Source organism: Gorilla gorilla, chromosome 14 (genome assembly GCF_029281585.2).
Source record: "Gorilla gorilla gorilla isolate KB3781 chromosome 14, NHGRI_mGorGor1-v2.1_pri, whole genome shotgun sequence".
Lineage (NCBI taxonomy): Eukaryota > Metazoa > Chordata > Mammalia > Primates > Hominidae > Gorilla > Gorilla gorilla.
The window spans coordinates 62,870,981-62,896,680 of NC_073238.2; the positions used below are offsets into that span (position 1 = coordinate 62,870,981).

At 36.6% G+C, this 25,700-nt stretch overlaps 2 protein-coding genes across 8 annotated transcripts in view; one reads left to right on the plus strand and one right to left on the minus strand.

Moving 5' to 3' along the window:
• The window catches only part of RB1 (RB transcriptional corepressor 1), a 177,712-nt gene extending 161,109 nt beyond the window's left edge, over window positions 1–16,603 (plus strand). The window contains exons 20-27 of one of the 2 annotated variants that reach the window (XM_031001306.2): window positions 519–664; window positions 4,506–4,610; window positions 5,767–5,880; window positions 5,974–6,137; window positions 8,075–8,105; window positions 11,408–11,550; window positions 12,062–12,111; window positions 14,712–16,603. In XM_031001306.2, coding sequence (XP_030857166.1) covers window positions 519–664; window positions 4,506–4,610; window positions 5,767–5,880; window positions 5,974–6,137; window positions 8,075–8,105; window positions 11,408–11,550; window positions 12,062–12,111; window positions 14,712–14,785 — 827 coding nt within the window. In that variant the 3' untranslated portion in view covers window positions 14,786–16,603. Of the gene's footprint in view, window positions 1–518; window positions 665–4,505; window positions 4,611–5,766; window positions 5,881–5,973; window positions 6,138–8,074; window positions 8,106–11,407; window positions 11,551–12,061; window positions 12,112–14,692 lie in introns of both variants that reach the window. The other variant, XM_055359817.1, reaches the window with a different exon arrangement.
• Window positions 16,604–23,690: 7,087 nt separating this feature from the next.
• The window catches only part of RCBTB2 (RCC1 and BTB domain containing protein 2), a 44,141-nt gene continuing 42,131 nt past the window's right edge, over window positions 23,691–25,700 (minus strand). For all 6 annotated transcript variants that reach the window (XM_055359826.2, XM_004054503.5, XM_055359828.2 and 3 more), the window contains one exon: window positions 23,691–24,982. In XM_055359826.2, the coding sequence (XP_055215801.2) occupies window positions 24,842–24,982 (141 nt within the window). In that variant the 3' untranslated portion in view covers window positions 23,691–24,841. The remainder of the gene's footprint in view (window positions 24,983–25,700) is intronic.

Here is a 25,700-nt window from a genome sequence, read left to right on the forward strand (position 1 = left end):
ATCATTCTGCCTTATATGTACCTAGAACTGTGCTAACACAAGGAATCAATTATTTTTAAGGAAAATAGTGGTAGAAAAATCTTAAACATCACCACTAAAGAACTTATTCATGTAACCAAACACCACCTGTTCCCCCAAACACCTATTTTTTAAAAAAACTCATGCCTACATAATGAAGCCTCCATAAAAACTCAAAAGGACCTGGTTCTGGGAGCTTCTGGATATTTGCCCAACTGGAGGTTCCTGGAGAATAGCGTGCCTGGGGAGGGCAAGGAAAATCCATGCCCCTTCTCACATGCCTTGCCCTCTGCATTTCTTCATCTGTATCCCTTGTAATATGCTTCATAATAAACCAGTAAACATGTTTCTCTGGGGGAAAGAAAAGAGTGGTAGAAAAGAGGTTTCTGTTAAAATGCTACTTAACAGCATTATAATTAGAGCAATTTCATGATTTGAAAAAAATCTACTTGTAATTCAAAATGAACAGTAAAAATGACTAATTTTTCTTATTCCCACAGTGTATCGGCTAGCCTATCTCCGGCTAAATACACTTTGTGAACGCCTTCTGTCTGAGCACCCAGAATTAGAACATATCATCTGGACCCTTTTCCAGCACACCCTGCAGAATGAGTATGAACTCATGAGAGACAGGCATTTGGACCAAGTAAGAAAATCAAGCACTTCACCTTCTCTCCTCCCTACTTACTTGTTAACTGATTTCTTTCTTTCTTTCTTTCTTTTTTTTTTTTGAGATAGAGTCTTACTCTGTTGCCCAGGCTGGAGTGCAGTGGCGCAATCTCGGCTCACTGCAACCTCCGCCTCCCAGGTTCAAGTGATTCTCCTGCCTCAGCCTCCCAGGTAGCTAGGATTACAGGCGTGTACCACCACACCTTGTTAATTTTTGTATTTTAGTAGAGACAGGTTTTCACCATGTTGGCCAGGCTGGTCTCAAACTCCTGACCTCAGGTGATCCCTCTGCCTAAGGCCTCCCAAAGTGTTGGGATTACAGGCATGAGCCACTGCACCCAGCCTTGTTAAGTGATTTCTAAAGAAAATATTAGATTCAAATGAGAAACTAGATCAATTTATTAGACTTAATATATGTTCACTTTTTGGCTACCATTTACATTTTTGTTGTAATTCTTACAAATTAAAGCTTTAACACTCAAGAGTATATTTTAGTAACTACTTTTTTAATGACACAAAAGATCTTACCTGTAAAAAAAATAGCCGAAGAACCTTCTTATCATTGGCTTTTTCTATGTAGTAGTGAGCTAGATATCATTTTAGTGTGAAAAAAGCATGAGACTTAAGAATCAGTTGATTTAAAACAATACCTACTGAATGAATGAATGAAGTCAATTGGTTTACAATGAGAGAATCATTTTTCATCTCCTCCTTTTTCTCTATAAAATAGGTTAATAAGAACAATATACTTTTGGCTGGGTGCAGTGGCTCACACCTGTAATCCTAGCACTTTGGGAGGCTGAGGTGGGCAGATCGCTTGAGCTCAGGAGTTTGAGACCAGCCTGGGCAACCTGGCAAAACTCTGTCTCTACAAAAAATTTAAAAATTAGCCAGGTGTGGTGACTTGCACCTGTGGTCCCAGCTACTTCGGAGACTGAACTGGGAGGATTTCTTGAGCCCAGGAGGTGGAGGTTGCAAGTGAGCTGAGATCACACCACTGTGCTCCAACCTGGGTAACAGAGCAAGACCTTGTCTCAAAAAAAATTTTTTTAATTAAAAAAGTATACATATATAGTTAATAGCTTTACTGAAATAATTCACACACCATAAAAACCACCCATTTAAAATGTACAATTCAGTGGTTTTTAGTATATTCACAAAGTTATACAAACATCACCACAATCAATTTTAGAATTTGTATCACACCAGAAAGAAATTCCATACCCTCAAGCAGTCACCCCCTATTCCCCTACCCCCTCAGCCCAAGGCAATACTAATATATTTTCTCTCTATGGATTTGCCTCTTCTAGACATTTCATATACATGGAATTATATAATGTGTGGTCTTTTGTGTATGGCTTCTTTCATTTAGCATAATGTTTTCAAGGTTCATCTGTATTGTAGCTTGTATCAGTACTTCATTCCTTTTCATTGCCAGACAATATTCCATTGTATGGATATATACCACATTATGCTTATCATTCATAAAGTGATAAACATTTGGGTTGTTTCCACTTTTTGGCTATTATGAATAATGTTACTGTGAACATTCATGTACATGTTTTCATTTCTCCTGGGTACATACCTAGGAGTAGAATTGCTAGGTCATATGATAATTCTATGTTAACTTTTTGAGGAATGCCCAGATCATTTTCTAAAGTGGCTATACCATTTTACATGCCTACCAATAATGTATGAGGTTCTAATTTCTCTATATCCTCACCAACTTTTTAATCTTTTCTTTTTTAATAATAGCCATCCTAGTGGGTTTAAAATGGCATCTCAGTGTGGTTTGATTTGCATTTCTCTGATGGCTAGTGATGGTGAGCACCTTTTCATGTGTTTACTGGCCATGTGTATATCTTCTTTAGAGAAATGTCTATCAGACCCTTTGCCCATTTTATTTTATTTTATTTTATTTTTTATTTTTGACACGGAGTCTTGCTCTGTCGCCCAGGCTAGAGTGCAGTGGCACGATCTTGGCTCACAGCAATCTTCGCCTTCTGGGTTCAAGCAATTCTTCTGCCTCAGCCTCCTGAGTAGCTGGGATTACAGGTGTGTGCCACCACGCCTGGCTAATTTCTGTATTTTTAGTAGAGACGGGGTTTCATTATGTTGGTCAGGCTGGTCTTGAACTCCTGACCTTGTGATCCACCCGCCTTGGCCTCCCAAAGTGCTGGGATTACAAGCATGAGCCACCATGCCCAGCCCATTTTGTTTTGAGACATGGTGTTACTCTGTCACCCAGGCTGGAGTGCAGTGACATGATCACAGCTCACTACAGCCTTGAATTCCCGGGCTCAAGTGTTCCTCCCACTTCTGCCTCCTGAGTAGCTGGGACTATAGGCACACACCACCACGCCGAGCTAATTTTTGTATTTTTTTGTACAGATAGGGTTTTGCCATGTTGCTCAGGCTGGTCTCGAATGGTTGAGTTCAAGTAAGCCACCCACCTTGGCCTCCCAAAGTGCTAGGATTACAGGCATGAGCCACCATGCCCGGACTGCTCATTTTTTAATAGAGTTATTTGTCTTGTTATTATTGAACTGTAAGGGGTCATTATGTAGTCTACATACAAGTCCCTTATCACATATATAATTTGAAAATATTTTCTCCCATTCTGTGAGTTGTTTCACTTTCTCATTAGTGTCCTTTGAAACACAAGTTTTTTATTTTGATGATGTCCAATTTATGTAGTTGTTTTCTTGTTATTGATGCTTTAGTGTCATATCTAAGAAACCAGTGCCAAATCTGAAGTTGTTAAGATTTATCCCTGTTTTCCTCCAAAAGGTTTATAGTTGTAGTTCTTACATTTAGGTTTTGCTCCATTTTGAGCTAATTTTTTAATATAGTTGAGGTAGGGGTCCAGCTTCATTCTTTTGTTTGTGGATAACTAGTTGTTCCAGCACCATTTTTTGAAGAGTTTTTTTCTCTCCTCATTGACAGTTGTCAAAAAATCAGTTGACTGTAAATATATAAATATTCATTTCTGGACTCTCAATTCTGTTTCATTGATCTACATATCTACATAAGCTATTCTTATGTCAGGACTACACTGTACACTTGGCTGTAGGATGCCAAGCAAAAATGATTATTTGGCATTCTTGGCAATAGTAGGTAAGAGCAAGAATGTTGCAGAAGCAATGAGTACTTAAATTAGGCTATAAAGTTCATACAAATAAAGAAAGTCTGACATTTTAAAGTCACAGGGAATCATTTTCAGATCTTATTTTTGCATTTAAAATATCTTTTATTGAAATGTAATACACATATGTAAAAACCTGTGTATCAAAAGGATACATTCTAACAAAAATTCATCAGCTGAGCTTAGTTATATAACCAGCATCCAGATCAAGAAACAAAACATTGTCAGCAACACATAAGATTCTCTTACATGCTCTTCCAGTCACCATAGCCTCCTTACCACCACCACCAAGTGTGTTCAATATTATTTTATCTAATAGTTTGAAACATTTTCACACCTGGCTTTTTAAAGTGCTAGTTATACAAAATTAACTGATTCTACTTTCAACTTTTCTGGGAAACATTTAAGGGACAAGAGCCAAAGTTAGGGTAATTTACAAACCAGGTGATCAGTCCTGAATAATTGAGCCTTGGTGTTTTGCATTTTGTTCTTTAAACACACTTTGGGTTAAACACTTCATGTAGACTTTCAAACTGAGCTCAGTATGGAAAGAAATAACTCTGTAGGAAATTAAACCTTTCTTTTTTGAGGCTAAAAGAAAGAAAATGGTATTTTTTAAGAACAAAACCATGTAATAAAATTCTGACTACTTTTACATCAATTTACTTACTAGATTATGATGTGTTCCATGTATGGCATATGCAAAGTGAAGAATATAGACCTTAAATTCAAAATCATTGTAACAGCATACAAGGATCTTCCTCATGCTGTTCAGGAGGTAGGTAATTTTCCATAGTAAGTTTTTTTGATAAATCCATATCCATAACATAACATAGGTAATTCATTTGATCTCATTTAATCATTAATGAGATCATATATTCTGTCTGACCTTATTATGTAAATTCACAAATAAAAACTTTTATATTATTTATTTGTAACTTAAATAGAATTGGAAAGATAAGGGTAATTATGAAATTACCCATATTTATTGTTTTTTATAAAGTTAATAAATAATATTTTATCCCTGTAATAAGCAGGTATTTGTAATAAACTTGACATGAGTCATAAAACATTAGATATTCTTTGAAGTTATTTTTATTACTTTATAGGAAAAGCCAGTATAAATGCAGCCTTGCAAATCAATAATACAAATGTTCAGTATAAACACATTTTGTGTTTCCGGTTTACCTTCCCTTTGGAGAAATAGTAGTAGTAAAATATACTTGGTATGACACATTTCATATTGTTCTGTGGAAAGTGAGTTGTGGGATATTTTTCCCATTTATTATTGGAGTTTTCAAAAGTAATACAAACCAAGTCATTTTTGTTTGTATGTTTGAAGTTATTTTCTAAATTCAATCATTTTAATTGTATATATCAGAGGCATCTGATATAACCTCTGTGTTTTTCCCTAAAATTTGAGTGAAATCTAAGTATCACTAAAATATAGTGCTTTTACTAAATGTCTACTTCTTGCAATTGAGTAATGTATACTGAAACCCTTATAGATTGGGGGGATACCGGGAGGTACAGGCCAGAGAATGTAGTCCAAATATTGGTGGATAATATTATTGGCTTTTGCTCAGCTCTGGCCCTTTGATTCCCATCATGCTTTCCATTCTACCAGTCTATCTACTCCTCTCTTCCCAGTCTATCTACTCCTCTCTTCTTGGATGGCCAGCTCTTCCATCTGCTGCTGCCTGGCTATTTCTCTCAATCATTCTGTGACATTTCACTTCTAGAAGAGCAGCTATAATCCAAGCTTAAGAAGTAATTTTATTTATTTATTATTTTTTCCTTTATAATATTTGCTTCTTACCCGTCAAAAAGTATTATAAACTATTAGAAAAGAAAATCTAAAGGTAGAAATTTTAAAATTCATTTAACAAGTAAATTTTACTTTTTTTTTTTTTTTTTTTACTGTTCTTCCTCAGACATTCAAACGTGTTTTGATCAAAGAAGAGGAGTATGATTCTATTATAGTATTCTATAACTCGGTCTTCATGCAGAGACTGAAAACAAATATTTTGCAGTATGCTTCCACCAGGGTAGGTCGAAAGTATCCTTTGATTGCAAAAATCTAATGTAATGGGTCCACCAAAACATTAAATAAATAATCTACTTTTTTGTTTTTGCTCTAGCCCCCTACCTTGTCACCAATACCTCACATTCCTCGAAGCCCTTACAAGTTTCCTAGTTCACCCTTACGGATTCCTGGAGGGAACATCTATATTTCACCCCTGAAGAGTCCATATAAAATTTCAGAAGGTCTGCCAACACCAACAAAAATGACTCCAAGATCAAGGTGTGTGTTTTCTCTTTAGGGAAGTAGTAAAGAATGAGAGGGGGATTATTTTGATCCAAGAATAAAAAATATAAAGCATTCTTCATTTCAAATAAGCTAGACTCTTGAAACTCTATTTGCTTATTTAAGTAACATAATAAGAATATGGGGGCGGGGTGAAGAAAATCTATTTACTTGGATGGGTTTACAGATTTAGTTATCAGCTTTCCTGACTGTTAGGTATCTTCTTTTGAGAACAATTTGAGAACCAGTTTGGTTATATGTTTCAAAACACTTTTATATTTTTGTAAATAGCCGATCTGCTAAACAAAGCAGGTTACTTTAGGTTGAGCACTTTTAGTTTGCAGTTTATTGGATGTCCTGTAAATTTTGCTTCCTGTGGATTTTTTTCCTTTTGCTTGTTATATTAAATGTAGATTACTGTCAATTAAGTCTTTAGAGGCCCATCCCTAATCCTGCTGGCGGCCTCTTTACCACCTCACCTTGGGCAGGTCTCTATCTGTACTTCACAAGGGTGCTGTGGATCAGGGAAATGATGAGTATGAAGCTGTTTTAAATTCTCAGATGAAAGGTTGTATGCAACTACAAATCATTATATTATCTTCCACATCCAACCACAAGTGCTCTCTAGCTTTGAAGTGCTTCAGTTGACTAATTATATGTTATCATGGGCTATTTGAAACTGACTTTATTTGTGTAAAGTAGGAGGCAGATTAGCTAGTATAGTTAATGTAGTCTCATCTCAGAAATTATCAGCCCATATGGTTGTACCTAATGGGCAAGAAAAGGGGGCATATGTTGGCCTTTCAGAAAATATTTGCGTGGTATATTTAATTATTTAAGTAGTACGTACTCATTATAAAAATTTCAAACTCTACAGAAAAATATGAAGTAAGAAATAATTGGCAATATGATACAAATGCTCTCATGTGTCTCTGTATCATCCTTTATTTATTTGGTGTTCTTGTAGTTGGATATCTGTGTACTGACATCTACTACTTGTTCTAAGCTGCTAAGATGCCACGTCATGTCTATTTAAGAAAATTTACATTGTTCCATGCCACTATATGAAAATGTATACTTAGGTAGTTTTTTTTAATAGTGATAATTAGTCCATATTATGGTGATAATGATGGCTACTTGCTGATCCTTAGTGAAATAAATTCTGTGTTGGTATTCTTCAGCAAAAACGTCACATTCTGAACATCCTAACTAATAAATCATTGACCAGGCATTAGGAGAGCATCTTAACACTCTACCCAGTACATTTAGGTACTCTGGTTAATCAAATATTATATGTAGAGTGATGGCCACTTATCAAGGAATTGGAGGGCAAAAAAATCTCTATATTCACTAGTTCCATGTTCATGTTTTCAAATCTTTGTCGAGTCATGTCAGGCTAATGATGTTCTTCAGCTTTATTATAAAGAACATAAATTATATGGTTCAAATAAAGACAGACTAATAAAGATTTCTGACTCTATATATGATATATGATAAATAGCCTTTACTATATCAATATAGATACTAATTAGAATTATGATTATTACTTAATATTCTAAGTTTTTTCCAAATATAACTTGAATTTTAAATGAGAAAATATGAAAGAAATTTGATAACTTACCCATTGATTTATGAAGAACTAAGTAGGGGTAACCTTGAAACTTGCCTTTGCCCTCCCTAAATATGGGCAATGGCAGAATATGTTCTTGCAGACCTATAACTTTTGCTTTAAAACTAAGAGACTAGGTGAGTATATGATTAGACGGGCACTGTTAGAATAATTCCCAAATGAATATAGTTTGTCAGTGGTTCTAGGGTAGAGGTAACCTTTAATTTGGTATTCCTAATAGTTCAGAATGATGTATCTATGCTCATCTCTACAAAATTGTATATGGTTTTTTATTACTAATTGGTATTTCATCTTAACTTGACAGAATCTTAGTATCAATTGGTGAATCATTCGGGGTGAGTATTTTCTTTCTATGAAATATAATAGTATGCATTGTAAGTATAAAAGAAATTAAAGCTTTCTATAATTTGAATTTCCAAATGCAGTTATTCAAACACCTCATCCAGGCATATTGCATAGAATTTTATGAGATATATATATCTCAGATTTACTTTCAAATCAAGTTTAATCTCAAATCATACTCCTAATTGGTGAACTTCAAAACTTTTCTAAATATCCACTTGAGATTATATAATACATATATACATTTGTGTATATACATACATATATAACGTGAGCTGTTTTTGCTCACAACACTTCTATCACCAAATGTGTGAGATTTTTTTCTCACCCAAATCTATTCTTCAACTCTCTGGTGTTCTACAATTCAATTCAATTCTGACACTAATTACCCAGAGTCAGCATCAGACTCCACAGGTTCAAGGGCTGAGTCCCACAAAAATGGTCTCACTGCAGACACCAGTCACAAGTGTCAGGTCCCCAGGCTACACCACACTTCCGTCTGACTTGAATACAAAGTTGGGGGGTTCCGATAGTGCCTCTTCCTTACAGTTTGATCCACTGCCAGAACTACTCACAAAACTCTGGAAAATATTTTACTTACTATTATCAGTTCATCATAAAAGATACAAATGAACAGCCAGATGAAGAAATATTATATAGGGTGAGGTCCAGAAGAGTCCCTAGCACAGGGGCTTCTGTCCCTGGGGAGTTGGGGTGCACCACCTTCCTAGCACTTAGACATGTTTACCAACTCCAAAGATCTCCCAACCTTATTGTTGAGGGGTTTTTATGGGGGTTTCATTATATAGGCATAATTGATTAACTCAATTTCCAACCCCCTCCCCTCCCTGGATAGAGGGTGGGGCTGAAAGTTCCAAGCTTCTACTCAAGACTTGGTCTTTCTGGCAACCAGCTTCCATCCTAAATTAGCTAGGTACCCACCAAGTATCACCTCATTAGAACAAAAGATGGTCCCATCACCCTTATCACACATGAAATTCGAAGGGTTTTAGGAGCTCTGTCCCAGGAACCGGGGACAAAGACCAAATATCTTTCAGTGATACCATGTATGTATGTACATAACCTCACAGGAATGTTTATAAAACAGTTTTGAAATTCACTCATTATGAGTGTGATTTGAAATGAGATACTCCAGAATGTAAGCCCGATATCCAAATGTCACCAGCCTGTCCCTGCCTACTGGTCTCCTTCCATACATATGCACTTTTTGCTTGTCCTTCCTCTCAGACTTCTAGGATATTCTTTTTCTGGTACACTGATTAGGAATTGTTTACATGAGATCCTGCCTCAGTGAAAGTGGCAGAGCTTCATTCTAGGAGATCCAAGGGAAAGCTTTGCTTTGAAACATTTATTCTAGGCTGCAAATCCACAACCCTAGTTGGCCTTCCATTAAAGTCACTAATTCAGCAGTCCCATATTCAGTATGCATTACTGTTAATATGTTGCACCATCTCCATTCCCCTGAGAGCTTATATTTTTAATTTTTTAGTTTTTATTTTTAGAGACAGTGTCTCACTCTGTCACCTACTTATTGTAACCTCAAACTCCTCGGCCCAAGCAGTCCTCTCACCTTAGCCTCCCAAGTTGCCAGGACTACAGGCATGCACCACCATGTCCAGCTAATTTTTAAATTTTTTGTAGAGACAGGGTTTTGCTATGTTGGCCAGATTGGTATTGAACTCCTGGCTTCCACGATACCCCGTCTCAGCCTCCCAAAGAACTGGGATTACAGATGTGAGCCACTGCACCTGGCCAGAGAGCTTATATTCTTATAGGAATGGGAAGACTGCCTATGTTATGTATTGCTACATAATACATTACCCCCAAACTTAGTGACTTAAAACAAACATTTATTATCTCCATTTCTGTGGGTCAATAATCTAGGCATGACTTAGCTGGGCCAGAGTTTCTCCAAAGTCTGTGATCAAGGTGTCAGTTGGGCCTGCAGTCATCTCAAGGCTCCACTAGAGGAGCATTCACTGGCAGACTTATTCAAATGGCTGTTGGCTGATCCTCGATGGCTATTGGCCCCTCTATTGGTTTCTTGCCCTTGGGCCCCTCCATAGTACTGCTTGCTATTCACAACATGGCAACTTGCTTTGCCCAGAGCAGGGACTCTGAGGGAGGCAGCGAAATAAAGAGCAAGAGAGAGGTCACAGTCTTATTGTAATCTAATTCTGGAAATGACAGCCCATTACTTTTGGCATATTATTTTGGTTAGAAGCAAGACAACAGTAGATCTAGCCCACACATGGGAGGAGGATCACACAAGGAGGTGAATACCAGGAGGTGGGGTCATTGGGAGCCATCTGAGAGGCTGCCCACCACACTGCCTCAAGTAACTAGGGAGAGGTAAAAGTTTGTATGCCAAATGACCAAATATTAAAATGTGTGTTACAAATAGTTCACGATGGGCTCAGCTGTCAGACTTTACAAAGGAGCTATGGGACCTTATAAGGACAGTTGGAACTAGCTAGGTATCACATAGTGGTCTTCAAACATTTTTGCTTGCCATAACCTCTAAAATAATTGGGAAAAAGTTGAATGTACTTCCATATCTTAAAGCTGATAATTTAAAATATTATACATTTAATAGCAGCACGGGATTTAGTTTTTGTTAAATTGTATATGTACTCCAAATAGATTTACCATCAAAACTTGTTTTGAATTTAATATTGGGAGAATTCGCTAGTTTAATTTTTGGAAAATAAAGTATAATTGGCAAAGCTAATCCTCACTGTTGAATCTGTCCGTCAAATCAGATATAATTTCTATCAGAAAGTCTAAATGACTTGTCAACATAATACCCATAAAGTGAATCAAAAATTATTATTCATTGAACACATCATCTCTTATCAAATTCTTGTGACCTTCCTTCTGGTTGTATAATAGCCTAAAAAAAAAAAATGACAAAAGCAAGTTTCCAGAAAGCTGTTCTGACTTGCCTGCTTCTGAAAAGTAGTCCTGTATGGTGGGTTCTGAAAATGAGGAACCAGGACTCGCAGAGTAGGCAGTTGCTGGAGGAAGAATGTGAGCTGCATGGGAAAAGACAGGAGGATTTACAAAGAGTGGCTGTTTAATTGGGGATGGAATTAGGTAGTTATTCTGATTTTTAGATTTTTCGTATCTTTTATTTGGTCCAATGAAGCAGAAAATTTAAATGAAGTTATTACCTCTGCCTGATTTTTGACACACCTCAAACTCTAACTTGAGGTTGCTAACTATGAAACACTGGCATTTAATGATTTAAAGTAAAGAATTCTGTAATTTGTAGACTTCTGAGAAGTTCCAGAAAATAAATCAGATGGTATGTAACAGCGACCGTGTGCTCAAAAGAAGTGCTGAAGGAAGCAACCCTCCTAAACCACTGAAAAAACTACGCTTTGATATTGAAGGATCAGATGAAGCAGATGGAAGGTAGGAACCAGTTTTGAATGTTTTCCAGTAGCTGAGACGGTCATCTGGGGAATCCAGAGTCTCAGCACTGCTCCTGGCTTATACCAATTTCTTTCATGCCAAGTTTATTTGGAAGTTGTGAGAATGGCTCAAAATAATAGATATGAGTGTAGTGCAAAGTTAAAAACATCTTACAAATTGCATACCAACATTCAGTGAAGATATCTAATAAACCCTGATCTTTTTTACAAAGCTATTGATAAAATTTTGTTATTCTTAACATTAAATTTAAAAATGTTTACTCTTGAAAAATATTAACCACTGTGTTTTGTGAGAACCACTGAAAAAATACATAGCATCATAAATTTGTGACATTTATGTTTTAGATGGTTAGTTTTTAAATTTTAAAATTAAAAGCTACTCACTAAAATAATAGCATAAAATAAGTCATCAAAAGCATCATAGTTACTGGAAATTTGAGTTTTCCATTTATAAATACACATGAAATGTTTTGCATTTTTTTAATCTGCAGTAAACATCTCCCAGGAGAGTCCAAATTTCAGCAGAAACTGGCAGAAATGAGTAAGTACTTTTTTCACCTTGTGTAAATGAAAGAAACAATTGTTTACACTGCAAGAAGTCTTTTCATTATATAAAAGAATGTATAATTTCTTCAGTTGGCAGGTTTGTTTATGCATTTAAAATATAATTCAATCAAGGTTATTTATCTACAAACATTTGTGGATTAAATGTATGATGTAAAGTGAAGGTCATTTTTACCCTTTCTATGATCTTTCATGCAGGAAGACTAAGAAGTGAAACATTGCTTGACCACATTCAACACAAATGGCTACAGTTAGAAAATACTTTAGCAGAACTACAAAGAGGAACTATTTGGGAGTGTTAGATATAGGGAAAGGTTTTATAAACCTAGCATATGTAAACATCATCACCCTTATTTAAGGAATAACCTTTGATTCTACCATTATTAAACTTTCCTTATTTGCAAATCTTAAAACAATTTCAAACAAAAGTTTCCATTACTGGAAATCAGAATTTTAATAAAGAACACTATGTCATTTTCCAAGTTATACAGAGTGATATCATGTTAGGGTAAGTGGAATTCTATTCAAAACTACTCTGAGACTAGACAAAAAAATTAATCCAAGTATAGTAGATGGAAAGCACATTAGGAAAGAGATAAATGTTCACTAACTACTATTGGGTTGTCTTAGGTAGCTATGGTAGTGAGTGTAACATTTCCCAGTATCTGCTGCCAGATCCATTGATAGGAAAAGGAACTGGGATTTTGAAAGAAGACAAATATTCAGGAGATAGGTGTTAAAACAATCATTCCTAGGTCACAGGACACACTAATGAGAACAATACCAATTAAAATGAGAGGCTTTCTTTTAATACATCTTTGTAGATACTAACTTTGAAAATAAGATATTTAAAAGGATGCTTTTTTTCTATGTATTATTTTTAAAGTGTAATTAAAACTAAATAACTAAAACAAAATTTTCTAGTTATAAACAAATCTTTTTGGATTTTATGTCAACTTACATATTCCTATTTTAACTTTTAAATAGTTGCATCTTTTCCCCTCAGTACATGAAAATAGACAAGAGGCTCATAACCAAAATAAGGCCTTGAAGACATATGGAAACATTTTGGAACCCACAAATATGCACTTAAAAAGGAGCTGAAAGCTGTAAAAACATGTATATTTTCTTAGAGAAGAGTTCAGTTGCTATAGTTAGTACATTTCCTAGTGACACACTTAGCTATGATGGCGAGCTTCCTCTGCCAGGCCAAAGTTCAGGACCTTTGTGCATCTACAAAATTGTGACAAAGCAGGCAGAATTTTAACCCCTGAGGCTAAGGCATTTCTTTAGGATGCTCTTCAGCTTTTCTTAAAGAATTACATTTAGAAAAGATCATCATACAATGCTGGATTGCCCAGAATGGAAGGGCATTCCATTTTTCCAAATGTGCTTCTTTATAAAGAACTCATGCCTACCTCTAAAATCAAGTTAAGAATTTTTAAGAAATTTAATAAGTATCCCAGCTTTGTCTATATTGTAATTCATAATATGCTTTTAACATGGCCATGCCCCGGGTAGGCATGATGGCTCATGTCTATAATACCAGCACTATGGGAGGGCAAGGTGGGAGGATTGCTTGAGGCCAGGAGTTCAAGACCAGCCTGGGCAACATAGCAAGACCCCATCTTTACAAAAAATTCCAAAAATTAGCCAGGCCTGGTGGCATGTGCCTGTAGTCTTGGCTACTGGAGAGGCTGAGGTGAGAGAATTGCTTGAGCCCAGAAGGTCAAAGCTGTAGTGAGCCATGATCATGCCACTGCACTCCAGCTTGGGCAACAGAGCAAGACCCTGTCTCAAAAAAAAAAAAAACCCATGCCCAGTTTAAATGAGCTATGATTTGATGTATTTGCAGTACCTGCAAGGCATCTTCAAACATAAGGGAACCTATAGCTTTGTAAAGAATACCACCACTCACTCTGGCAGATTCAGTCTGGGCCAGCCGAGTATTCTAGTCTGCTGAAGTATATGCCAAGCATCAACCACCTCATCTCTAGAATAGTGGCCTACAAAATGGGGCATACCTGAAGTATGCAAGGTCATCTTTTGGGGTACATAAAGTAGAAGTTCTATTTATCTCATTTTAATGTTTGCTTGGGGTATGGGTTTTATAATTTGTACATACATACGTATTTTTGTGGTACAGGCTTGGAAAAAAATTTACTCACAGGGATATATGATTTTTAAAGATTTGGAGACCACTGTTTTTTTTGGGGGTGGGGAGGGAATTTTTGTTTTTTTTTTTAATTGATATATCATAGTTATACATATTTTAGGGGTACATGTGATGTTTTGATACGTGTACACAATGTGTAATGATCAAATCAGGGTTATTGGGATATATATCACCTCAAACATTTTTCTTTGCATTGGGAACATTACAATTCTAGCTATTTTGAAATATGCAGTAAATTAACTATAACTCCCTACGGTACTGTCAAATACTAGAATGAAGACCACTGCTTTTGCAAGGTCCTGAGCGCCATCAGTTTGACATGAGCATGATATATATGGCAGCCACTTGCCAACTTACCCAGTACCATCAATGCTGTTAACAGTTCTTCATCCTTTTTCCAGCTTCTACTCGAACACGAATGCAAAAGCAGAAAATGAATGATAGCATGGATACCTCAAACAAGGAAGAGAAATGAGGATCTCAGGACCTTGGTGGACACTGTGTACACCTCTGGATTCATTGTCTCTCACAGATGTGACTGTATAACTTTCCCAGGTTCTGTTTATGGCCACATTTAATATCTTCAGCTCTTTTTGTGGATATAAAATGTGCAGATGCAATTGTTTGGGTGATTCCTAAGCCACTTGAAATGTTAGTCATTGTTATTTATACAAGATTGAAAATCTTGTGTAAATCCTGCCATTTAAAAAGTTGTAGCAGATTGTTTCCTCTTCCAAAGTAAAATTGCTGTGCTTTATGGATAGTAAGAATGGCCCTAGAGTGGGAGTCCTGATAACCCATGCCTGTCTGACTACTTTGCCTTCTTTTGTAGCATATAGGTGATGTTTGCTCTTGTTTTTATTAATTTATATGTATATTTTTTTAATTTAACATGAACACCCTTAGAAAATGTGTCCTATCTATCTTCCAAATGCAATTTGATTGACTGCCCATTCACCCAAATTATCCTGAACTCTTCTGCAAAAATGGATATTATTAGAAATTAGAAAAAAATTACTAATTTTACACATTAGATTTTATTTTACTATTGGAATCTGATATACTGTGTGCTTGTTTTATAAAATTTTGCTTTTAATTAAATAAAAGCTGGAAGCAAAGTATAACCATATGATACTATCATACTACTGAAGCAGATTTCATACCTCAGAACGTAAAAGAACTTACTGATTATTTTCTTCATCCAACTTATGTTTTTAAATGAGGATTATTGATAGTACTCTTGGTTTTTATACCATTCAGATCACTGAATTTATAAAGTACCCATCTAGTACTTGAAAAAGTAAAGTGTTCTGCCAGATCTTAGGTATAGAGGACCCCAACACAGTATATCCCAAGTGCACTTTCTAATGTTTCTGGGTCCTGAAGAATTAAGATACAAATTAATTTTACTCCATAAACAGACTGTTAATTATAGGAGCCTTAATTTTTTTTCATAGAGATTTGTCTAATTGCATCTCAAAATTATTCTGCCCTCCTTAATTTGGGAAGGTTTGTGTTTTCTCTGGAATGGTACATGTCTTCCATGTATCTTTTGAACTGGCAATTGTCTATTTATCTTTTATTTTTTTAAGTCAGTATGGTCTAACACTGGCATGTTCAAAGCCACATTATTTCTAGTCCAGAATTACAAGTAATCAAGGGTCATTATGGGTTAGGCATTAATGTTTCTATCTGATTTTGTGCAAAAGCTTCAAATTAAAACAGCTGCATTAGAAAAAGAGGCGCTTCTCCCCTCCCCTACACCTAAAGGTGTATTTAAACTATCTTGTGTGATTAACTTATTTAGAGATGCTGTAACTTAAAATAGGGGATATTTAAGGTAGCTTCAGCTAGCTTTTAGGAAAATCACTTTGTCTAACTCAGAATTATTTTTAAAAAGAAATCTGGTCTTGTTAGAAAACAAAATTTTATTTTGTGCTCAATTAAGTTTCAAACTTACTATTTTGACAGTTATTTTGATAACAATGACACTAGAAAACTTGACTCCATTTCATCATTGTTTCTGCATGAATATCATACAAATCAGTTAGTTTTTAGGTCAAGGGCTTACTATTTCTGGGTCTTTTGCTACTAAGTTCACATTAGAATTAGTGCCAGAATTTTAGGAACTTCAGAGATCGTGTATTGAGATTTCTTAAATAATGCTTCAGATATTATTGCTTTATTGCTTTTTTGTATTGGTTAAAACTGTACATTTAAAATTGCTATGTTACTATTTTCTACAATTAATAGTTTGTCTATTTTAAAATAAATTAGTTGTTAAGAGTCTTAATGGTCTGATGTTGTGTTCTTTGTATTAAGTACACTAATGTTCTCTTCTCTATCTAGGAGAAGATAGATAGAAGATAACTCTCCTAGTATCTCATCCATTCCTAGCCTTTAAGGGGCTCTATATGCTAGAGATTTCCAAATTTATTTCTTCAGCCCTGATCTTTTCACAGAGGTCAAGGCTTTTATAGCCAACAGAACTCTTGATTCCTACTCCCCTCTACCCAATGTCTCCAAATATAAACTAAAATCAAATAAATAAAAATCTTTTTTTTCTACCCTGGTCTTTCTCCATTTTATTAAACACTTATCAAGTCAAAAACTTAGGAGCTATCTATTAATTCTTGTCTGGACCACTGCTAAAGACTTCTAACCAGTCTCCCTGTTCCCTTTCTTTCTTTACTGTCAAACTCCATAAAGAACAAAAATGATTGTTTAAAAATATAAATTGATTCACATTGCTCTCTACTTGAAGTACTTAACAGGAATTATAAAGCCCCTACTGACTTCCCATCCTCATCTTGTAGAATTTTCTCCTTGTCACTGTGCTTTAGCCACACTGAACCTTTTTCTTTAAAATGCCAAGCCTATTCTTACCTTAGGCTTTTATATTTCTTCTTCCTTCTGCCTGGAATACTCGTTTCCCACAGTTTTGCATAGCCAGTTCCTTTCTGTCTTTCAGAACTCAGCTCAGAGGGCTTCCTTGACCACCAAGCTAAAATCATCACTGTGTATTGTATCATTCTCCTTCAAAAGTGTAACAGCATCCATCTATCACTATTTCCCACCATCTGAAATTGCCTTTCTTGTTACCTGTCTCCCCATCCCTAGCCACTCCCCACCCCAGACTGTAACCATCAGCCTATCTATTCTTATTTACCACTTTAGGTCTAGCACCTAGAAAGTCCCTCTGTAGAGTAAGAAACAGAATATATGTTTTCCATATTTTTCCAAGTATGTGACAATAAACAACACTCTCTTCCTCTTTTAAAATGCCATGTACTAGTATCTACCATATTCCAGGCACAGTTCTAAATGCTAGAGCTATAACAATGAATAAATAAAACCAAAATCCCCATCCTTGCAGAACTGACTCTCTAGTTTCAGGCAAAGAGAGCAAATGAATGAATAAATGAGGAATACATAGTATGTGAGATTGTATTAAAGACTGCAGAGAAAAAGCAAAGAGGAGGGCAAGGAAGGCTGGTAGGGAAAGGAGTTTTAAAATTTAAAAGAGAGTGATCAGGGAAAGACTTGAGTGATATTTGGGCAAAGATCTGAAGGAGACAAGAGAGTGAGCCAGACACAAACAGGAGTCAAACATTCCACAGAGAGAGGTAGGAGTATGTCTGGTGTGTTTGAAGAACAATTAGGAGGTCATAGCAAAATGGGCAGCAAGTATCTCTCTTCGTCTAATGCAAAGTATAAAAGGCCTTTATGTATATTACAAGTCTATAATCCTTTATCTGTAGTTCCAAAATTGAGAAAGCTTTAAAATCCAAGTGATTCTGTGTGTTTTGTGCCAAAAGTCATATGGCATCAAAACCATATGTAAACTGGCACAGAGCTATTTATAATCTTTATAATAATTGGAATATTCTCATTTCACTGCAGAAATATTAATACGTTTGATTGGGAGCTAACCCAGACCCACCTTAGGTGTTGTTAGGTATTATTTGGCATACGTACCATATTATCATTCTAATCATTCTAAACTCCCCCAAAATTATGAAACCCATCTGGCACCAAGGGTTTCAGACAAGGGATTATCTTAAATTTATATGATTTCTCAAAAACATGGCAGATGAAATTCTTTCCTTCTGGGACAGTGACATGTTTGTTCCTGAAAGAAGAAAGGCAAAGTGCGCAGAGCAGGAAAAGCAGCAAGCATATCTCAGTAGGCTGTATTTATATTGGGCGGGGATCTTAAATGAAATGCAGTCTCTTAGGTCACGTCAAAATCAAGCAGCCTAAATGACACTAAAAAATTTTGTCTGTGTGGCAGAGAATTGTTCGCTTCTAGAGATGAATTTAGTATTCCAATGAATAAATACTCACTATAATAAAAGGGGCAAATTCAAATTCATATATTTACTTTTTTTTTTTTTTTGAGATGGAGTCTCACTCTTGTTGCCCAGGCTGGAGTGCAATGGCACGATCTTGGCTCACTGCAACCTCTACCTCCCCGGCTCAGGCGATTCTCCTGCCTCAGCCTCCCCAGTAGCTGGGATTGCAGGAGCACACCACCACGCCGGCTACTTTTTGTATTTTCAGTAGAGATGGGGTTTCGTCATGTTGACCAGGCTGGTCTCGAACTCCTGACCTCAGGTGATCCGCCCACTTTGGCCTCCCAAAGTGTTGGGATTACAGGTGTGAACCACTGCACCTGGCCTATTTACTTTTTCATTACAGCTTTCTAAAGGTACAAATGGCCAGGAAGAAACTAGTTATACTAGTTCTATTATCATCTGGATGATTTCACAGAAACTTGCTTTTAGAAGTATATTTTTGTTCCTCATTTTAGGGCCAATATAGTATACATAGCATAGGTAAAGTTTCAGTAGAATTTTCCTTTGGACTAAATAGATATTTTACAGGATGACTCAAACCTTACCTCCAGAAATATTAAATTTCCACCATGGGTGTAGCTTCTTAAATAGAAATATGGTAGCACTGTATAATATCTACGTGAGATTCAAACAAGCTCTTTTAATACACAGTAAGCATAGTCATCCATTCTCAATACTTTTTTTGTGTGTCCATTATCTTGGGACTATATATAGTAGTATTGACATATGACAATTGTCATATTAAACAATGACAATACGAAAGGTTAAATTTACTACACAGACCAACCTCAGTTACTTCCTAAATACAAAATGTTATTTTTAACTGAATTTACTGAGAAAATTGGTAAGCTTTGTATTTCTATGTTTTGACAAAGATTGAATTAAAAATAACAGTAAGATTTGATTTTTTCCTTTCTCTTCACAATTCTCCCAACTCTGTTGATGTAATAAAGGGGGGTTGCATAATAAGATAGTTAAGATTATATAGTTTGTAGTTGCATCTTTTCATTATTCTTGGTTAAGAATCCAGCCTCTAAATAAAACTCTCCATGTTAAAGTCCAGAATGACTGGCAATTTACATGAACTATAACCTGAAGAACATACTTAACATTCTTAACCTTTGTTTTTTAAAATGAATTCAATGGCATCTTCACAAACCTCTATCAGCAGATGAGGGCACTTCTTCATTCCTATAAAATCTTAACCTTTCTCTGTGTAAATTAGTGGACAATTATTTTAGAAGCACTAAAACATTGACTTCCTTGTGTGAGCAAGAGAGGAAACAAAACTTTTGGGAAAATCTAAGATAAACTTGTGCAAAAAAAAGGATCCATTAATTTCTAATGTCGTGTCCTTATGAAAATGTACCTTTTCTCTCATATCACTAAGGTTCTTCAAACACTCATCTGTTAGAAGGAAATTTTAAAAAGGAAATCTTTCTCCTTCCCATAGGAGTGTCAATGGCAAGCCTATCCTCAAAGACCAGAAAGAAAGCATGTTTTTTCAGATAGATGTACCCACACCCAGGACTCATCTGTCATCTCTCAGATCTAAAACTAGCTCTTCTTTATTGTTTGGCGTCAGAAGTTTTAAGGGCTAAACCACTAATTCTCATCCTTGGCTGAACATCAAATTACTTGTGGAGCTTTTAAAATATACTGAATTTGGGCAGGGCGTGGTGGCTCATGACTGTAATCCCAGCACTTTGAGATGCCAGGGTGGGTGGATCACCTGAGGTCAGGAGTTGGAGACCGGCCTGACCAGTATGATGAAACCCTGTCACTACTAAAGATACAAAAATTATCTGGGCATGGTGGTGTGCACCTGTGGTCTCAGCTACTTAGGAGGCTGAGACAGGAGAATCGCTTGAACCCGGGAGGCAGAGGTTGCAGTTAGCTGAGATTGCGCCTCCAGCCTGCTGGGCAAACAAAGGAAGACTCTGTCTTAAAAAAAAAAAAAAAAAAAAAAAAAAAAAAAAAAAAAAAAAAGGCCAGGCGCGGTAGCTCACACCTGTAAGCCCAGCACTTTGGGAGGCCAAGGCGGGCAAATTGGCAAATCATGAGGTCAGGAGATCGAGACCATCCTGGCTAACACTGTGAAACCCCGTCTCTACTAAAAATACAAAAAATTAGCTGGGCGTGGTGGCGGGCACCTGTAGTCCCAGCTACTCGGGAGGCTGACTCAGGAGAATGGCGTGAACCCGGGAGGCAGAGCTTGCAGTGAGCCGAGATCGCACCACTGCACTCCAGCCTGGGTGACAGAGTGAGACTCAGTCTCAAAAAAAAAAAAAAAAATCCATAGATTATTCTGTTGTGTGCAGAGATAAGAAGCATGTAAACCTACACAAAACAAAGCTTAGGGAGCAAAACGGGGTAAGAGTCCAGAGTAACAATCTGTACTCTGGCAGTATGCCTACTGACCCATGGTGGAGTGTGTAAAAGGTAGTCCATTTTTCATCCCCAAGTAAACTTATCTGTTCCCGTTTGAGTGTTCCAATTTTTATATGAAGTGAGTTCACAAAAGAAAAAGGCACTGAGGAGCTTCAGAAGACCCTGTCAGAAATAAGCAAGAAAAAGGAAGACACTGTGAAGCTATAAAAGCTTGGTCAGCTATAGCTAGCACAGGAAGGTGGGGGAGAGAGACCAAAGAAACAAAGACTGTGGTTGTCTAATGGCCAGAACAGATGCTATAGGTGCTTGCCATGTTTGAATTCTTTTTTGTTGGATAAAATAGCAAACTTATCAAAAAATGAAAACAAATGGTATAATGCTACTTTTAAAATAACAACAGAATAAAACTATATAGTTTTAAAAACAGGATTCAGATTTAGATCTAGAGACACTCAGACTCTGCCTCTACCAGATAAAGTCTGAAGAAAAATGGTTAAGCAATTTGTTAAAGAGAAACTCTGTCCATTTAGTGTTGCTGTAACAGAATAACTGAGGCTGGGTTAATTCATAAATTAGAGGGGTGTATTTGGCTCATGGTTCTGGTGGCTAGAAGCTTCAAGATTGGGCAGATGCATCTGCTGGGGACCTGGGGCTGCTTCAAGTCATGGTGGAAAGCCAAAGTGGGGCAGACGTGCACAAAGAGATCATGTGGTGAGAAACCAAGGTCGCTGAAATCCCTTTTTTTTTTTAGACAGAGTCTCACTCTGTCACCAGGCTAGAGTGCAGTGGTGCCAACCTCAGCTCACTGCAACCTCCGCCTCCCAGGTTCAAGTGATTCTCTTGCCTCAGCCTCCCGAGTAGCTGGGATTACAGGTGCCCGCCACTTCACCTGGCTAATTTTTTGTATTTTTAATAGAGATGGGGTTTCACCACGTTGGCCAGGCTGGTCTTGAACTCCTGACCTTGTGATTCGCCCGCCTTGGCTTCCCAAAGTGCTGCGATTGCAGGTGTGAGCCACCACACCCGGCCTGAAACCCCTTTTATAACAACTCAGTCTTGGGAACTAATTCAGCCCCAAGAGAACCAGAACCCACTCTTGCTGGAGGGCATTAATCTATTCACAATGGATCTGCCCCCAGGACCCATACACTTCCCACCAGTCCCTAAAGCCTCCCAACACCACCACGGTTGGGATCAAATTTCAGTAGGAGTTTTGGCAAAGGACAAACCACATCCAAATCATAGCAGAAATAATGGATTCAAAATGTGACCCAACGAAGAGAATGAAAAGACAAGCCACAAACTGGGAGAAAACATTTGCAAAAGACATATCGGATAAAGGACTGTTACCCAAAATATACAATGAACTCAAAACAATTAAAAAAAAAGATTTAAAAATTGGCTACCAATCTGAACAGATGCCTCATCAAAGAAGATATGCAGATAGCAAATAAGCACATGAAAAAATACTCCACATCCTATGTTATCAGGGAAATGCAAATTAAAACAAAAATGAGATGGCACTATACACCTATTAGAATGGCCCAAATGTGGAACTCTGACAACACCTAATGCTGGTGAGGATGTGGAGCAACAAGAACTCTCATTCACTGCTCATGGACATGAAAAACGGTACAGCCACTTTGAACTACAGTTTGACAGTTTCTTAAAAAAAAAAAAAATACTCTTAACATATAATCCAGTAATCATGCTCCTTGGTATTTACCCAAAGGAGTTGAAAACTTATGTCCACACAAAAACCTGTACACAGATGTTTATAGTAGCTTTATTCGTAATTGCCAAAACTTGGAAGAAACCAAGATGTCCTTCAGGAGGTGAATGGATAAACTGTGGTATATCCAGGCAATGGAGTATTATTCAGCACTAAAAAGAAATGAGCTATCAAGCCACGAAAAGACTTGTGGAAACTTAATTGCATATTATTAAGTGAAAAACCAATCCAAAAAGGCTATATACTGTATGATTCCAATGATTGATAGGACATTCTGGAAAAGGCAAAACTATGGATACAGTAAAAAGATCCATGGCTGCCAGGAGTTAGGGGCAAAGGAGGAAGGGATGAATTCCGCAGAGCTCAGAGGATTTTTAGGGCAATGAAACCACTCTCTATGATACAATAATGATGGACACAGGTCATTATACATTTGTCCAAACTCAAAGAATGTGCACCACCAACAATGGACCCTAATGTAAACTATGGACCGTGGGTGATAATGATGTGTCCAAGCAGGTTCATCAGGTATAACAAATGCACCACTCTGGTGGGGGGTGTTGACAGCAGGGAAGGCTGTGCATGTGTAGGGCATGAGGCATAAGGGAAAACTGTATTTTCTTCACAGTTTTGCTGTGAACCTAAAACTGCTCTACAAAAATAGTCTTCAAAAAAGTCACCTCGCCAATAAAGAGCAGACCAAGGCAATAATATGAATGATAATTAGGTTGTTTATAAGCTATTTGTGGTCTAGGGTGGGCTTTCCTATGAGACTTTATCCAAGTAACTGCTTGATAAGAGCATAATATATCCAACTGATTTATGTACATCTAAGAGACATGAGGTTGACATTTTATAATTTTGCTGCTGTTTTGGGATTTAAAAAAAAACCCAACACATTTGTTCTGTTATCTGCAAATAAGCACTTTATTACCAAATAGTTCAGCATCAGAACAAGAATTCTAATTCCAAAAGGGTTTTCTTTACATTACATGATATTGTGAGATACACATTAGAAGAATCTGAGACTATGTTCCATTTCAGTTTCTCTTTTGCAATTAGGTAATTTGTTTTGATCTAAAAAGTACAAATTTATCTCATTCTTGTTAATGCTGTCCATGAAATGTAAGTATCAGTTCCTTCTCAGGTAGTGCTTTATAGTTATACTGGTGCCAGGTTAAGAGACCTATTTTATAGTGACATGAAAGTCAACTACAAGAAAAGCACATTGTCATTTTCATTTACAGAGGCAAATCCCTCTTAACACAAAGAAAAGCAAAGGACCTTATGTGATTATGTAAGGCAGATCAGCCCAGGAATTTCATTCAAAGATAATACTTCATGCTCCATAATTCCATGTGAGAAATTAATGAATGACTCCAAGTAAAAAGAAAATTAAAATTAGCCCTTGGGCCTCTGACAATTTAATTGCCAGGGCCTTTTGTGAATTCTAAACAATGTTCTAAATTAGCCACAATTTCTCAGAATGATATACCAGAAGAATATGAACCTCAATAATTACAGGCTGTTTTAAGTTTATTTTGTGAAAGTTATTCCTTCTCCCAGTATTCCACGACTAAAGCTGTTCTCAGGACATACTGAAGATTTATAATAAATTGAGTGCCTATTATACACAAGGCACTGTGCTGAGTGCTGAAAATGTGGTAAGGACAGACAGCACTCCCTGTCAAGCTATCTATGTGGTATCAGCCAGCTGAATAATGGAACATTTGGGCCAGAATAGCATATACTGAGACCAGGGTACCAAAGGTGTCCAACTTAAGTGACTCAAAAGAGGAAATGGTAAATAAGATATTTCAATTTTTTTTCCTTGACCTTAGTCACATCTGATCAGAACATTCAATGCTTTCTACATAAACTCTGGGTTTAGGCAGACAAAGACCACTCACCACCATCCCTCTTCTGACAGTTACAAGTACTCAGCCAAACATAGCTCATCATACATACTATTAATTAAAGAGAAGCGATTCATCTCTGGCTTTTGCAGGGGAAATGGAAAGGCTCAAAAACTCCTTTCCTGCAGATGGGATCAATTTTTAAAGGCTCCAACTCTGCTTGCTTTGCTGATAAAGTTCTTCAGGAGATCATGGTCCATTTCTGCAAAACCTGATGTTTGTGTTACTACAGTCAGATGGTTAATGCAAAACCTGAAGCAGAATTCTTCTAAATCCTAGGAACAACAACAAAGATGGTTTAATAAATTCATATTTACTAATTCAATGCAACATAGCATGAAAATCGCTAAAACAAGTTAGGCAAAGAAAAAGGATTTGATAGGCAAGTGGAGGAAATGATGGCATTGGTAATACCTAAAGAACAGTCATAAAAAGTATAACAAATATGAATCATCTATGCTTGTAAAAATTTAAGTAGCACAGAGTAACATTCAAGTTCCTCCACACTAACCTAGGAAAAGAATCTAACTTTTTCTTCCCAGAGATAGGCATGTGAGTGTGTGAATTCCTTGGTACCTTTGTCTAGTGACAGTATTTGTAACTGTTGATTTCACTTTCAATAATTGTTAAAAGCCCTATACTCCTCTTTTATATTTATATCAGCGTCTTTAAGTATGTCTGCCTATAAAGAGTTGATGGAAGAAAAAGGTAAGCCATAAAAAGCAATAATGCCAGGAAATTGCTGCTCTGAAGTCATTAACAGGCCACCGCTTTTTCTCTTTATGAGACGACACAGGATGGGATGGATGGATTTGATCACGCTACATATGCCTTCAATAATCTCAACTGGGAAAATGCTTTAAAGAAATCATGACTTCCAAGTCTCTGGTAAGAGAGACCCAACAGATTGGTGTTTTCTGGCTTACTGTAATGCACTCCGGGCCAAAGAATAATGCTGTAATAATTCCCTTGTTTAGAACTATAACCTGAAAA